We start from the raw sequence: 16,768 nt of genomic DNA on the forward strand, positions 1-16,768 counted from the left end.
CTTTCTCAACAGTGCCATTGGGTGCATAACCAGTGAAAAAAGTATTATCAGTTAAGTTGCCACGGTATTAAGGGAAAACAAATAAAATGCTCTGTTAACATTCAGAATCAACATTTTGTTACTCACTAATCACATTATTTAACATTCCTTAATTATGTTGATTAAAAGAAAAATACATTTTGGAGGCATTACGTTTCCTCCAAAACATATTAACACAGCAGTTGCATGAAAATAATTAAAATAAAAATCTAAGCGACAGGTTGCTTGATATGGATGGACAGACAGACCTGTACAAACACATTAGTAAGGAACCGAGATAAACACACCATGCAGAACCACGGAGTTAAATTCACAGAGCGGACGTCTCCCATATTCAGGTCTAACATGTTAACCTTAAGGTATGATCCTGCATGCATGGTCGGCTCTGAGTCAGTTTAAATTAGAGACGGTTGTATTAGAGCTCTTCCTCATGTAAAGTCTCCTTACATCATCAGTGGGTTCAGAGAAGGTGTTTTTTTTGTAATTGTTGCTGGGGAGATTAAAATACCAGTTCCCTGTTAACACACTTAAAATTAGCATACAGGAAGTTAATGTAATCAACTCCTCTCTAACCTAAATTAAGTTTTATTTATCTCATTCAGTTTAACATTTCAGACTTCAGAACTAGAAAAAAACAAGTTGGTCTGACAAAAGCAATAGGACTTGAAATGTAAACTGCTGTGACTTCACTCAACTCATTAAATAAAGTTGCTAAAGAAACATAATCAGCATATTAGCAGAACAACCTGCATGCGTTGAGTCCCCTCCAGGGATCCAGCGTGCGACCAAAAAGCCATCAAACCACATTGAAGATGAACTGGAAATAAATGTTTGTCAGTGCAGAAATGACAGAACATCACCTGACAAATGGAAAAACATGCGTGAATCTCACTTGTCACACACGTGGACCATTGGCAGGCAATTAGCCTACACTCCATGTGCAGAGTAATTAGACCACATTGTACATTTCCATCTTCAACATGCCACCGAATTGATGTTTGGGGACTTCAGAACAGCGTTGTTAAGTGACCTTTTCTTTTCTCCACGAATACCTAAAAGGATAGCTCCTCATCTGCATTTCATCATGTAAAAGGTGAAATTTCTGCGGTCCTTATCCTACAGCCACTTAAAACCCTCAACAACTCTTCCTACTTTCTGAGATAAAAAAAAAAGGAGGATTGTCTTTGGGCTGTTTTCCCCTCAGTGCTCCAGTGTTAACAGTGCCGGTCGTGCCATGGCACCGGCATCCTCCCTGACGAGATGATTACCCTCGGCTTAAGGCTCCGTTTCATTATGCACACTTCCACTTTGTTTTCATTCAACAGCCTGCATGCCAACTGGTTCTGGGGGAATGTGCTGGAAGGGATGATGCTGCTGAGATGTAATTAATCTTTTTCGACTAGTTGTGGTCGACAGCACTCTGCCCGGCGCCCATTAGACACACCGATGAAAACACCATCAGGGCAGCAGAGGGATTAGCAGAGAGTTGACGGGCTTTTCTTGTTCTTGTGTAATTGAAAAGTGGTTTTCACCAAAGTGTTTAATGAATATGTGTTATTTGCATGATGATTATCACATGGAAGTGCACACTTTACTGCCTTTGGGAGTGCATAATGAAAAAAGCTAAGTTAACAACTTGGCCAACCTTCCTGCAGTCTGTGTAATGGCAAACTGTAAAGAATACAATTTACTTTAGCCTTAGTCGCTCTGTGAGCCACTGTGGCGAATGGAGCAAAATGCTAACACCAGTGTGCCAACATGCTCGAAATGACAATGCTAACCTTATGTTTACAATTGTGTTAGCATGCCAACATTCGCTAATTAGCACAGAACACAAAGTACAGGTGATACTGATGGGTGTGGCATTGGTTCCGCAGGTTTTGGGTCATAAACGAAAGTATTACACTGATTGAACCAACACTGATTTTGTAACAGTTGGTAATGCTGCATGGGACCCAAATGCAGCAAGCTAAGGCAGCAGGACAAATTCAGAGGTATAATGAAGAAATGCCGAGGCATCAAGAGTCCAAACAGGCAGTAAATGCAACAAGCAGGTAACAGAAAAACACACTTTAACTAAGATAATCTGAGAGGAAGTGGATTTGTAAATGTGAAGAGTGGCTGATGAGTAAATTAGATGCAGGTGACGAGGAAGGTGGGGAAGGCCTGGCAGAGCTGATTAGGGAAGTGGGGACAGGTGTGTAGGTGAGAGGGGATGTCAGGTGACTTGGACTGGCAAGAGAGTCTGGGGGGCATCTGGTGCATGGTTCAGAATGGCAGGTGTGGGGAGTGAGGGGAGAGTGTGTGGCCTGAGGGAAGTGAGCAGGGGCCCGGAGACAGGGAACAAGAAACAAAAGTTGCCATGACAGATTGTTACACTGGATTAAAAATGAAGGGATCACCAAAGTTATTACAAATCATCCTGAGGGGACCATAAATGTCTGTACTAGTTGTAGAGCCATGCTGCCAACTAGGTATGTCACTCTGACTCCAATATGTGATCGATCAGATGAAACAATTCTGGAAGGAAATTACTTTAATTACAAATAGGATGTGGAGATGGAAAGTGTCATTCAGAATGAGCAGCAGCAGTGTTTACGGTGTGTTTGTACGATCCTGATCCATCTGCACGTTAGCAGATGTTTCAGGAAACATTTCCGCTGCCTGCCTGCCCACACATGCACGTGTGCTGCATGCAGCGAAAGGTGAGAGCTGGAACTCTGCTTGCCACCACACAAGCTGTAGAAGTCTTGTGGTGCCTGCTGGGAATCATTTTCCAGCACTGGCTGCCAAGAGTTAACATCCGGCTACCTTATTTCACCCACACTCTCACAACCTTGTGCAGTGAACTGAGGAATAAAAGACACTCGCACACCCTTACATACACACTCGAACTCTCCTGTTTATGTTTCTGACATTTTCACTCATCTCTGTTTGAAGCTCTTCTGCGAGAGTGAATCTCAGCAGGGATAATTAATCAAATAGAGATTCAAGAGGCTTGTTGTCCTCTGTTGAGTGGGTTTAATGGGCCCATTATGTGATGACACTGTTTTTACCGGGGGCTCCGTCGCTGTGCTAAACGCTGCATGCAGACAGGACCATGGCGAGATCGCATCCTGGTTGCAGTTTTTAAACCTCCACCTTGTTAGTCTGTGAGTCGGTTATAATCATGTTCCACTGGCTGCAGCTGATAAGCACCAAAAGTGTTCCCATTCAGGCCCCGCCGTATCGCTCAGTCATTTCTCTGGATCATTTACCTCTTCCATTCTTCCCCCGAGAGACATTTTCAACCGAGAACCACAGGACATAAAATACGAACAACCCCAGCGATGAGAGCGGCTGATGTTCTGCTGCAGAGGCAATCATCGCCTCCATTCCAGCCACTCCTGTATCCGAATGACTGTCGTCAAGAGCCCCCTCGGTGGGAGACGTGTGCACACATTCCTTCACCTTTTTTGGACACATTTGGGTGCAAAGCAAAGTGGATCTCATTAGTCGAACTATCAAATTGAAACATGAGGTAAACCAGTAGGTCAGCCCAATTACAACATGCATAAAACATCTTTTATTTGTTTTACTTGGAGATATACTCTCAAGTGGTGGTAGATTACATTTGTCTGAAATAAAAAACAGAAAAAGCAAATCGGAGGGGAAAAAAAGAGGACAAAGCTACTTCAAAAACATATACATTTTTTGGACTTAATGAGTGATTTTGATGATGTTCTGTACTGGGTGTATGTGTGCGTTTTCATGTGTGCACACGCTCATTGAAAGGTTGAACATACTGTCATACCATCTACGGTAGACTGTTTTATAATTATTATTGTAGCCAAATATGTCTTATTTTTCCTCTCCCCTGCTCATAACAAAACATGCAAATTGTAGCTTATGTTTTCTGTGGAATTTTGTGTTGGAAGTGTACACTTCAGTGAAAGAATGAATAAGAAAAAATAAAATAAACATATTACACAACGTACAATAGGCTACTCCATTACAACAATCAAAAATAAAGGCACTCGTCATGCAGACGTTATGCCTGTGTCTGACAAATTTCTCTAATGATTGCTTTTTTTGTGAAATATTGTTTAATTTGACCTCTTGGGGCCTTCAACAGTTATTTACATGCACAACCATTTGAGACGTTTAACGGTGGAGCTGCGAAAAACGCATCTGAGACGGTCAAGAAGCCCCAACTAGACATTGCTTTGTTTGTCAAAGCTCAAAAACAAAAAAGAAGGGTTTCATATTTCCTATGCATTGTATTTTATGAAAATATAGATATATATTTTTCTTTTGTCAAATTGTTTAATCTGAGAAGTGACTTCCAAGTATAGCTGTCCGACAAATGTAGTAGAGCAAAAAGTATGAATAGTATACACTATGTGTACTATTTAATAATACGATTGAGTGTAGTACAAGTACCTCAAAATTATACTTGAGGAAATGTACTTTGAAAATTGAAAACAAGTCAAACTCTGTGATGGATGCAGATTAATGCCACACTGAAATGAGCCCCCGTCTTTGGCCCGTTGCAGCTCAGTGTCTCACTCTGAAGACATTGTGCTGAAACCTATTGACCTGCCACAGTTTAGGCAGCAAATGTCGATGACACGCGGCTCTGCAAATGACTCACATCCGCCTCACTCAGGATGGCTTCGATATCAGAGGCCAAGGTGCGAGCAGAACAATATCCCACTAACTCTGTTCTTCCGCTGTTTAACAGAGGAGGCATATTAGGTTCGTAATGAGAAGCTTAAAGACATCCGCAACAAGCAGCGTCCAAAATAACATTTCAGCTATAATGTCAGGTGTTTTTTTTCCCCATCATCTGAAATATGCATCAATAGGTAAATCTACTGTTTATTTCAAATCAAGTCAAATTGGCCACAGGGGAAAACATACAAGAACAGGAAATGAAAGCAATTGTTTTATAATGTGGCCACAAGACAGTATATGACTTTTCACATGTGTTAATGGAAAAAGAAGTATCCCGAGGCACATCGTGCAAAATACAAAAGTGAATTAGAAGCAGGTAGAGGCTCGCAAAAGTGACTATTTTAGAGATCTATTTGGACTAAATGTCAGACCTGTTTACAACAAACAAGGCTGTAGTGAAGGGGGACATTGTTGTATTTGTTTTCATGTAATTTTAACTGCTAGAGACACTTTACCATAAAAATAAAAGCCATTCAGTTCAAATTCATTATGTATTGTCTCCATCTGAAATGTTACAGAAACTTGTTGTACGGTTGTCTTGTTTCATGCTCCATTAAAACGGACATAATGTTTCAGCAAATTGAATATAAGAAACACAGAACCTATCTCATCCATCTAAGATTCCTGAAAATGTCAGATGTGTTTGGACTAATAACATACAATAGGGAGTAGATTAAGATGCAGAGCTGCTCATCAACAAATATGTTCCAAAGAAATGTGATTAATGAATAAAATCACTCTCTAGCTACACCACACCTTTTTCAATTAATCATATAAACCGTAATGTGTGATTGCAAAATAAATAGCACACGATTGTTTTGTCGCCTCACACTGTTTGAGACTTAACTCTGTGCATATGGAATATTATTTGGACTGAATGTTTTAGTTTCATCTTGTAAAGTTTCATCTTCTATTGAATATACGGTTGGCGCTCAGTAAACGTGACATATTATGGTGACTGTCTGCAGTGCTCAGCCTCGTGAGACATGCAGGCTGCATACGCATAGGCTCTCAGTTTCACTCACACAACAAGAACATGTTCCGTATGTTCAAGCCCATTGTCTACAAACTGTGTGAACACATGAGTCAGTTTAAACCAGTGCTTTACATTGGTAATCTTTTTGTTTGTATCATTGACTTGAGAACTTCATGGTCCATTCAGAACTGTTGAAGAAGCAAGAATGTAGATATCTTGCTCTCCGTGAACTGTGCAGCCAGAAAACACAACTCATAGCACGCGCATTAAGCAAATGAAGATTGTGAAAATAATGACATTTGTGTAGCCTTTTGCATTTCAGGTTGATGTTCTCAAAGAAAAAAACTCCAATCATAATAATTAGACTTTTCCAATTAAAACTTAATAAACAAAAGATAAGATAAATAAATATGTATTATCGTGCTGCACTGGCATTAATTAAGTGAGACAACTGCTGCCTGAAAGGGAGTAAAAACACATCAGTCTAAAAATCTGTAGTTTGCTTTGGAAAAGTAATTTGAATATTTTGCCATGTGTAGTAAATTGGCTCTAATTTGTGGAAACATGGGTAATTCAGTGGTCTGACCTCTCATCATTGACACACTCAGAACACATTAACACTAGAAACGAAGGCTGTAACGCTGCACACTGAGTGCCAACAACAATGACGAACTGGCACAAGAAGAAGGGAGCACAGAGACTAAAGTGACACGGAAAGGAGGGTGATAACGAGGGACAGGTGAAACAATCAGCGAGGAGCAGACAGTCACACAGCTCCCAACGCAACAATGGCTGATTTTTAACAGCAGCTAATCAAGTAGCCAGGATCACGAGTCATCAGTGGTGGAAGAAGTACTCAGATCTTTCACATTTAGTTCACGAATGTTGCATCTGGTAACGGCTATTTTGTCTACTGTGTTGTATCTTAATTTATAACAACACATCCTCATTTTTTGTTGATATCGTTTTTTTCTATCAATGATCAGAATCTGCAAATGTATCTGAAGCTAAATGTAAAGGAGTAGAAATATAAAGTAGCATAAAATGGAAATACTCCAGTAAAAGTACATGTATTTAATTACATTCCACCAGTGACAGTCATTGGTCAAGTGCGCAATATTCTTGATATTATCATGTTATTCAAGAAGCTGTCTCCATGTCGTTCCTATGGCAATGAGAGCTGGATGCCAGTGTCAAACATATGCAAGTCATGCATGAGACTGTAAAGTAGTCGGCCATGAATCAGTTCGCTTCAGTCTTTGTTAACAGTTTTGTGTGATGCAGCAGCAGCAGTTTTATTTCACAGAGTAAACTGAAAATGTATCTCCATTGTACAGCATTACAGAAATGCACATTCTGAAGTAATTCACATGCGTACCGCCTTTTATTAAGGACAGCTGAAGAAATTGTTGTGATTTGTTGTAACTTTAATGTGAATCTTCACGTAATGGCATCCCCCGAGGAAAAAACTACAAAAGAATAACAAGCATGAGAACAAGCTTCCTCCTTCAGAAGGGCTGCAGATCTGCATGAGTGAACTTTTCTGTTTATCACACACTTCCACGTAATTTAAAGTAAAATTTAGAGCAAAACAAGTGGATTACATCATTAGAAGTAAGGGCATTTTTTTTTTATTTCCCACCTTTCACTCCGTTGTTGTAGTCGTGCCTTTATTATAGGACAGCCAGGGTTCAGTGTCAAGGACTGGGTTTCTATATTGGGATGAAAGGCAATATGATTACCTTGGTCCACTAATAGCGTATGAACGTCCACTGATGTTATTAAGCCTTGTGATAAATGCAAACCCCTCAGTTCAGTCATCAGTTTTGTTTTGTAACTTCACTTCCTGCTGCACCAAATAGGCTGAAATTAAAGCAAACACTAAATTGCTCTGACAGGGAAAATGGGCCTCGGACATTTGGATGTATCGCGCAACATGTCTCCATTACTGTAGCTGTTATTTTGGATGCAGGAGTCTGACATTTCTAAAGAGGCTGGATGACAGAACCACGGTGGGATAATACCCTTTGTTAGCATGAGTCTTTGGGTAATTCTACCAAACATCTCTGCTGTTCCAGATTAACGGTTTGCTCTCCTCTGATCTGTTTAGATTTCACTGAACAGCACCTGCTGGCTTTTTTAAAATCTTCATCATTATCATTAGCAGTCGCAGCAGCCTCTTGTTTTGTCTTCTCCTATAATTATGTTGTCAGATTGAAAGAGCTCGTTAGCGCTGCTTCACGATTAGAGAAAATGCGAGAGAACACACAGAACACAATTAAGCATCTTTTGTTTGTGGTTTGGACTAATTCCGGATGAAAATATATACATGCAATAGCTTCTTAATACTTTGCTCAGATTTGTTTAACACTGATGTGTAAGACAGAAAAAGTGTGAGTTCCGCACCAAATGCTGAAATTAGACTAATGCTCTGGTCCTGATGCTCTGGTCCTGATGCTCTGGTCCCACCATGATCCTCGTGTAACGTCTTTGTGGCGTCTTCCCCATTTGGCTTTGCATCATGTTTGTGTGAAGATCACTGCTCTGGCTGGCTGCAAATGGCTAAAGGCAGGAGCAGAGAAGGGAGCCACGTATAGGCTCGGATCATCAGTCGGACTTTGAGAGAAAAGCTTGGCTCTCACTCTCCATCCCACAAATGTTTCCATTACATGAAACCATCGCTCATTCTCTCAACTCTGTCATTGTTCCAAACCAAGGAGATCAGCACTTTCTACCACCCAGTGAGAAACAGGCAACAAAATACCTCAAGAGAGAGTAATATCACTGTTGTCAAGTTAGGATCTGGTTATTTTCCATATAATTACACAGATGTATGGCCCCTCTGTTGCATACATTTGGTCTTCTGAAGCACTTTGAAAAGACTTTGGAAAAGTGGCAGATGGACTGTACAGGTGGTGCCATGAATAAGTCCTGCTTAAGTAGAGATACTGCAGACATGGATATTAAAAAAGCAAACAAAGATATTCTCCAGCCACCAAGAACATTGGGTTGGCAATGGGAGGGAAACTAGCCCAGTCCTGTTCTCCAGTGACAATGGGAGGGGACCTCAATTGACTGAGCAACTGCTGTTGCTATGTCTGTCAAACTTTCCATGATCGCGCCGCATAACTGCACCAAATACTTCCAAGTATAAATTTCAGATGAGAATACCCGGATCCTCCGCATCCATCGGGTAGCATTATCTTTAACCCCTGCCTCCCAACCGCCATGTAAAATTAGCTTCAAAGCCCGGCGTTGATTTTTAGAAAATGTTTCTTATTAAACCAAGAACACGTTAAAGGGACCTAAATATGTACTTGATGGCTACTTGATGTTGTGCTAAAAGGCTAAAGCTGCGTGTCCTGCGCAGAAGAAAACCTGCATCCTCACCAGTAGAGGGTCCATTATTGTAGGACAAGGAATTTAATGTAATTTCATATATTCATAATACTGTTCAGCTGCTTAACATAGGGTCTGTTAGATGCTTAATTGTTTCACTTGACATAATTAATGTATTTGGCGAACGCTATCTAAAAGACACACTCTCTTTTAATACAGTAGTGTCCAGGACCCGCTTCCACAATGTGGAGAAATGCAAAGCAGTGCTTGATTACGTTTTTTTTGTTTTTTTACATAACCTTTAACCTCACAGTATAATTTAGGCCTCATATAAAATGCCCGTGGCCTTCGAAATAACCTAACCCTGAGCTAATTTGCCGGACATGCCGTTGCAGCTTACGTTACACTTTTGCGCTTGTATTTTAGATTTTGGAGTGTATAACAAAGGAAACCACCATTTAATCTCTTTATATTCTTAAGATTATTGTTCTTACTTGTGCCAAACAATCATCAAATGGTAGATTAGCAGCTTCTCCGCTCTTCACCTCGCTTACATTGTGACCTATTAACACCCAAAAAGTAAGAGCAGCGGTGACCGCCTGGTGTCTTTACACCAACCTGCCAGAAAGTAGCAGCTGTGCACAGTCAGTATTGTGTTTGCAGTGAATTTAGTTGTTAGCGTATTGCAGCTAAGCAGTGTTGCTCCGTGCAAATGTCCACTTCAGTCAATAAAATGTAGGCAACATATGAATCACTGGGGTGTTTGTTGTCCCACTGGCTCGCATCACACACACACACACATACACACACGCACACACAGATGTGAAAATGTAGTGCAGTTCATTTGTTAACAGGTGCACGCTGATGTTGCGGGATAGGAGTTTATCAAACCAGAGCTGAGGGGAAAAACATAACACTGCTTTTACATGCTCATTCATTTTACAACAGATTATGTGACCCAGAAAGTTTTAAACATGGATGCAAATTACCCTCAGTATAGTTTACAAACATCTATAGATGGATGAGGAATGTTGAGGACAGTCACCGTTTAAGTAAACAGCATATGTTCTCCTTTAAAGGCTTCAGAGATGTTGAAGAAGATAACTTTCTCTGCGGACCTAGGGCCATTCTTTAAACTGAACTTTCAAATGCAAAAGAAATCTTGAGGTTGACAATTTATACATTGGTCGAAACACATTCAGTCAGGATTAGTCATTCATGTTTCTTGAAATAACATTACCAATATCCTGATTCAGGTAGTTGCATTGAAATAAGCATTTTCAATTCCTGGGCTTTTTTCAGATTTAAGTTTTTCTCAGGCGATCCTGTCACATGCTGTTCAGAGACATGAGTCATAACATGTCGTGGTGTTGACTTTCCATTAAGAGGCACATATCTCATCAGTGTTTACCATTATATCAGTGGAACACAAACCTTGTTAATGCTCCTGTTGCAACACCATGAAATTGAATGCCTGTCCTTTGCCCGTTTTTCATCAAACAGATGTACACTGTGTTTAGTCTTCGGTATTTGCACTGCATGTTTCTGTGTGAGAGAGAAATGTGCTCTGTCTGATAAGACTCACAGAGACCCAAACGTTTTCAGAGGATTTTCAATGATTCAAAATAGAAAAAGGGAGAAAAAAAAAGCTACAAAGCATATTTGTTCACATATAAGCAATGAGCATCTTATCTGGTTAAAATCAAAGCTAGAAATAATTTGTCCTTGCGTGCTTAGTTATGTACGCACAACATCTGGAATAACATTTACTCCAGTCGGAAATCTCAAATTCAGTCAGTTTGAGGTCTCTTTCCCTTATTTTTCCAGAAACAAAGATTGAGAGAGAAAGAAGGTGTGTGTGTGTGTGTGTGTGTGTGTGTGTGTGTGTGTGTGTGTGTGTGTGTGTGTGTGTGTGTGTGTGTGTGTGTGTGTGCGGGTCATTGCCATCATTGACTGCATCCCCAGTGGATGCTTCCCAGCCCAGTGGTCGGTCTGTAATCTATCAGCGATAGAGTGCCTGATAAAGAGCAAACTACAAACATAAGCCTGCATCTTCACTACAAAGTAAAGCATGACGTACACTGAAAAAGGACGAATGTGCTGCATTACGTGTCATTACCAGTCTGTCATCGCGTCGCTCCTTCAGTGAGCTCCATGACAACCACAGATGATAACTGTCTCACCACTAGATCAGGTTTTTGCACAGATTCAACAGGGTTATATAACCTGTCCATTAAGCAACAGAAGAGCTGATTTGGATATGTTCTTTTAAACATATTCTTCTTTACTTTTACCCATCAAAGGATGAAGAGAAAAAAGCTGTCACAATCATTCCTCTAACACCGGCCTCAGTGTAGACAGTGCGTAAACCGTGGGGGCATGGAAAAAGATCAGGTGTCTTTTAAAGCTGAATTTAATGGATTGTAGGAGCAATACTTGTAAAATAACACCTGGAACAATAAGAAGCCACCAACCCACACACTGCAGCTGAACCAACACTCACAACTCTTTTCTCAGAATTTAAGAGTCAAGCATCTGTATCTCCACGTGGAGATTATGTAACAAAAAACTGCTGATTGTCCTCACGAAAGCAAAGTTATATTGTATAAAAGTGCTCTTAATTGGTAGCTTTTGTTCAGTCTTGTACATGCTGAACCAGCCAGCTTAAGTAAGTATTTCTGTTTAAGAGAGAGGAGACAGTTTTATTGAATACATCATGTCTTGTTCTCACTACCAACTGCAGCATTTCAAGTGCAATGTCAAGAAACATCCTCTTGCCTTCACAAACTTTTAAATATTCATTTTTAGGCAATGGTCACCAAAAATGATCTGGTACAAATGCGCTAACATTCTGCATCATTACAACAACAAATACACAGTAAACATAGGCACACTATTTGTCAGTGTAACACTGTCCCCCAGAGGGCAGAAAAAGCCTAGTATTAAAAGGTGTAGTTGCCTGATGCTCGACCACAGGAGTGATCAGTTGATGAACGTTGAAGACCTCTGGCTTCAATAAACCTTCTTTTCACAACCCTTGTGTGAGATTCATTTATGTATGCTTTACATTTCATCACAGGTTATGTAACTCAAGTCATGGAAGAAGGCCAGTGGTGCCTGGGTTCTGCCGTCTGGCCCTGGAGCAGGATGGTTAGACTTATGGGGCTGAGCAGACACCATTAGAGGCATTGGAGTGAAGCCGCCCTGCACCGCTGGGGCACGATGGAAGGTGTCCCAGGCCTCTGGCTCTTCACTGCTCGGGCTATTGCCCAATGGATGGATCTCTAGGGGTGACCAGAAACTAAAAAAAACTTTAGTCTGCGATGAACTCGTTTATAGCTGATGTTTTATAAACCTACAGTGTTATCCGACTCACCACCGTCCCTGGTGGTCTAGTGGTTAGGATTCGGCGCTCTCACCGCCGCGGCCCGGGTTCGATTCCCGGTCAGGGAACGACTGTTTTGTAATCAGTTCGAGTAACAAACAGTATACAGACTGATGGTTAATTCGCCTCGTGAGCACTCATTGGGCATCGCACCTGATACATCACCTGATACATCTCACTCCCAATGACTTATGTCTTTGTCTCATTCAGATGCAGATTCCCTTTATATCATAAACCTTTGTGAAGTAACATCTAGAAACTGGTTTCCCATCATCCCAGACAGAAACCGATTTATGTACATGTCTAGCATTTGTGAAATGTAACCTTATATAATAGTCTATGTTTTAAAAGGTTAAAAGAATGTTTCAAACTGTCATTAAAAGAGTCTAGTGGTCAGAGGGCAGGATGCACTCTACTGTAGTTTAAAATATTCACTTCTATCCTTTAGTCACAGTGAACTTTTCAGTCTGTGCGTCATGATACATTTAACAGAACACACAGTTTCATTGTCATCATTAAGTTTTTATATCCAATAGTTTGCATTAAATCACACACAAGAACATGTTGCAAATATTTATGGATATGTAGACTTTAATCACATTATTAACAATTCTATAACTAATAAGGACTCAGCCTGCCATCCTGAACGAGATACAGTATCTGGTGTTCTTCAACATAGGGATTGGTAACCATGTCCCTACTGCATAATCTTTTTTTCTGTAAAAAGTTAAACATACACACAAAAAAAATTCACCAACTGCTATACTCGTCAGCCAGGCCAGTATTTCTGTAGCTTGTTTGCGTCACAAGTATCAGAACGACACATGTGCAGACAAAAACAAACGCAAACATCTGGGCGGCCATTCGTGCAGGTTGTGTGCCTGGAAAGTTCAGTCCGAGTTGTACTGCCCCATCTGATGCTGTTAAGAGACAGTATTAATGTCAGAAGGCATTTCTTTGTTTCCCAGGATGCTCCTCTTTGTCATTTAAAAAAAAAGAAAATAGCAGAATGAAGGATGAAGTGCATGAGCAGCAAAACGGTGGAGAACAGGTGGGGACGTAGATCTACTCCAACACGACGGTGCCGCCCGCTGCCTCCAAGGCTGCTTTCAGTTTCTCGGCCTCTTCTTTGGATACATTGGCTCGGATTTCCTGAGGAAGAGACTCCACTAGTTTCTTAGCCTGGTTTAGGAAAGACAGAGAAAAGAAGATTTAGTGTGCCGTGTTACCCAATCTGTGAAAACAGGAACTAGGATACTGTCCTGAGCCAATATGAAACACGTTGCAGAAACTAATAATATACATTTCTAAAAAAAGGGACCAATATTAGAAAGTCTGATTGTGGTGTTGAAAGAGAGGCTGCTGAAATATTCCTGCTTTATCAGATTAATAGATATTATATCCATAGATATTACAGATATTACACCAAACACCATTAAAAAAAAAAGAAAATCTGTGAAGAACACTATATTTTCTTTATACAGACCTTTCTTGTTATATATTATCGTGGGTCTACTTTTGGAACTACAAAGCTGTATCATCTGGGAAAATACAAGTATAGTCTAAAAGAATATTAAGGGAACCCTGTGGAGTTTCTTTGTAAACAAAGTTTCTCAACTTAACACACTGTGTACTCTTGAGGTGGAACAAACGTGTTAAATGCTTCAGTTTCCTAGAATATTTAAAATCTGCATTGTTGACAGTCATGTTCTCTAACGGCACGTTACTGCCACCTGCTGTCAATCAGCAGACAGTATTCCTTAGCGTTAGCTACGGGTACCTTTAGATGACTCTATACCAAGGACTAAGCACTAATGATGAGACCTACCTGCACCAGATTCAGGCCTTGGATGCAGTTCTTCACTTCCTTTATAAGTTTAACTTTTTCAGCTGCCTTTAATTCGGTCAACTTTACTATGAAGTGAGTCTGCTCCTTCTTGACTGGTACTTCGTCCTCTTCTGCGGCCTAGTTTCACACAGAGAAAACAAATTGAAATTAAATTTTAGCATGGAAAACGATAAGAAACAAGTAAATAAAAACATAAATATCCTGTGGCAGAGAAGTGTTGCTTCAACTCAAAAATATTTTTGGAAGTTGTGGTGTTGACAGATGACGTTATATTGCAACGTGTCTACTTTCTGTACTTACAGCCGCAGGTACAGCCGACGCCATCGCCCCCATCGGCATCATTCCAACATCCTGAATGTTCAAAGTTTTCTGCAACAAAAAAAAAAAAAACACAGATCATCACTCAAGATGCGCCGCAACGGTCTGACGAGACGTACTGCGGTTCACATTCAGGGACTTTTCACACAAACCTTGAGGAGCTCGTTGAGGTCCGACACCTCTAATAAAGTGAGGCTGGCTATGTCACCGACGAGCTGTTGGATTTTGGTGGAATACTGTTTGGCTGCTCCGTCGAGAGAAGGGGTGGCGATGGCGTCTGAGTGGTTGGCTGGGCTGGTCTTCAGAAGTCTGAGCGCACACAAGGCTGGTGTTTGCCGCTGAAGCTGTTGCCTGGAAAATGAGAAGATGGATTAACCGAGATGCTCAAGAGCTCAAGGCGCAGCCTATCCAGATGTGCATCCGTCATCAGAACACTTTGTCGATGCACAAACTGAAAATAGCATTTATCAAAAAAGTGCTCCGCCGCACAAAAAGATATGAGGTTTACAGTCAGGACTTCCAATCCGTGTCTGGCATCAGCACACTGAATGTTTAGGCAGTGTTTCTCATTCTGCAACATGTATTCAATGGATGCATTCACAACGTACCACTGACCAGTTGTTCACAATCTGGCTTAAGTTACTGGATCACGATGTATTCACGCCGGTCTACCTGTGATCAGCTGACACACTGTGTGGTTTGTGCACATTATGAATGCGCACAAAATGAATGAGACCAGTTCAAATGAGTATTTTTTTCTAGACTGATTTGAATCATTTTAAGAGGTTGAAGAAGTAAAATAATTCATGAATTTAGAAGAAAAACTAAAACACTATGTCAATTCATTGATTACTAACCGACCAAGCAACTATTTTGATAACAGATTATATCATTTCAATCAAAAATAACAAACACTCCTTAATTGCAGCTGCTCAGTTGTGAGGATTTGCTACTTTTATGTGACTTCCATGGAAGCAAACATGATTTAATAAACGATGGTCAGTCAAAACATGCTTGTGATCACTCAGATATACACCATGACTCTTTGTTGGGGAGGTTACATATACACCAAGATGAGAACCAAAGCTGTGCTGGCCTGGCATCAGTACCAACATATCTGGGAGCTACAGTTGAACTCGGTTGGTTCCTGAACAAATAACCTGTAGTTATTGTAAATGACCAGTGCACCGAGCCAGTTATTAAGAGATGCAGCGTGCAGTTAGTTGAATGAATTCCCAGTCACACGAGTGTGACCTTGGTGATGTTCACCGCTTCGTGGGGGAACATGTCACACAGATGGTAGTTTTAAATGTTAACCACCAAACTAATGGAGAGCACAACGTGTTTTAATATGATTAAATGCAGAATTTAAGTCATGGTTCCGCAGTGAAAGCCTGCAAGTGTTCAGCTAACGTTCCTGCCGGCTAAAGCTAACGTTAGCTAACATACTTCACAGAAACGTTACATGACTGCGGACTAACTACAGATTCTGTGCTCGCACGAGCTACAGAGGCATGTTTTATAACCGAAATAACCGGCAGTAGTCACCGACTGTCTGCCCTTGAAGATGCAGGCAGTCAGATTGTGATGTACCCGCGGACCGTTGCCTCCATTGACGTGACTGACCGATGCCAGTTGGGCTGACGTTACGTACCGGTGTGAGGTCGCTGCAACCCGCAGCGCGGTCCGGAGGCAGCGTCTGGTGCAGTACATGCTTAACGTTAACGGGAGCCGTTTCACCCGGTGTGCCTTAAAAATACAACAAGCCAAGTCTTCTCACAGGCGAGTCCCCTTTTTAGTCGCTCTGCCTCATAAGCACATGGCGTCCTCTCGGTCCTCTCTGCTGCTGACCTACCCACAAGGCATTGCGTGAACTGGAGGAAAATCTACGGGAACCCATAAGGGACGTGGGAATAGCATCGGGAAAAGTATAAATAAATATCCGTGCATACCACTGGTATTTATGGGGTTATATTATTTTAAAAGTGTATGGTATCAATACGTGTATTCATAGATAATACTACTAGCTAATGTTAACAGTACCTGCATTGATACATCGCATACTGTTGTACCAGACATATCATAAATAATAATATTACATTATTATAATTAAATATATTATAATAATATATGTTGGTTTGTATAT

The 16,768-nt window shown here is 40.8% G+C and overlaps 1 protein-coding gene across 1 annotated transcript; it reads right to left on the bottom strand.

Annotated features, from left to right (window-relative positions):
- Positions 1-12,977: 12,977 nt before the first annotated feature.
- mrpl12 (mitochondrial ribosomal protein L12) lies at positions 12,978-16,467 on the bottom strand. Its single transcript, XM_079177723.1, has 5 exons — positions 16,277-16,467; positions 14,775-14,973; positions 14,605-14,673; positions 14,284-14,421; positions 12,978-13,637 (listed from the first exon to the last, which is right to left on the bottom strand). The coding sequence occupies exons 1-5, from the start codon at positions 16,333-16,335 to the stop codon at positions 13,521-13,523; spliced, it is 582 nt and encodes a 193-aa protein (XP_079033849.1). The 5' UTR covers positions 16,336-16,467; the 3' UTR covers positions 12,978-13,520.
- Between the last annotated feature and the right edge of the window lie 301 nt (positions 16,468-16,768).

The sequence above is a fragment of the Pholis gunnellus genome (assembly GCF_910591455.1).
Source record: "Pholis gunnellus genome assembly, chromosome: 17".
In the NCBI taxonomy this organism is placed as follows: Eukaryota; Metazoa; Chordata; class Actinopteri; order Perciformes; family Pholidae; genus Pholis; species Pholis gunnellus.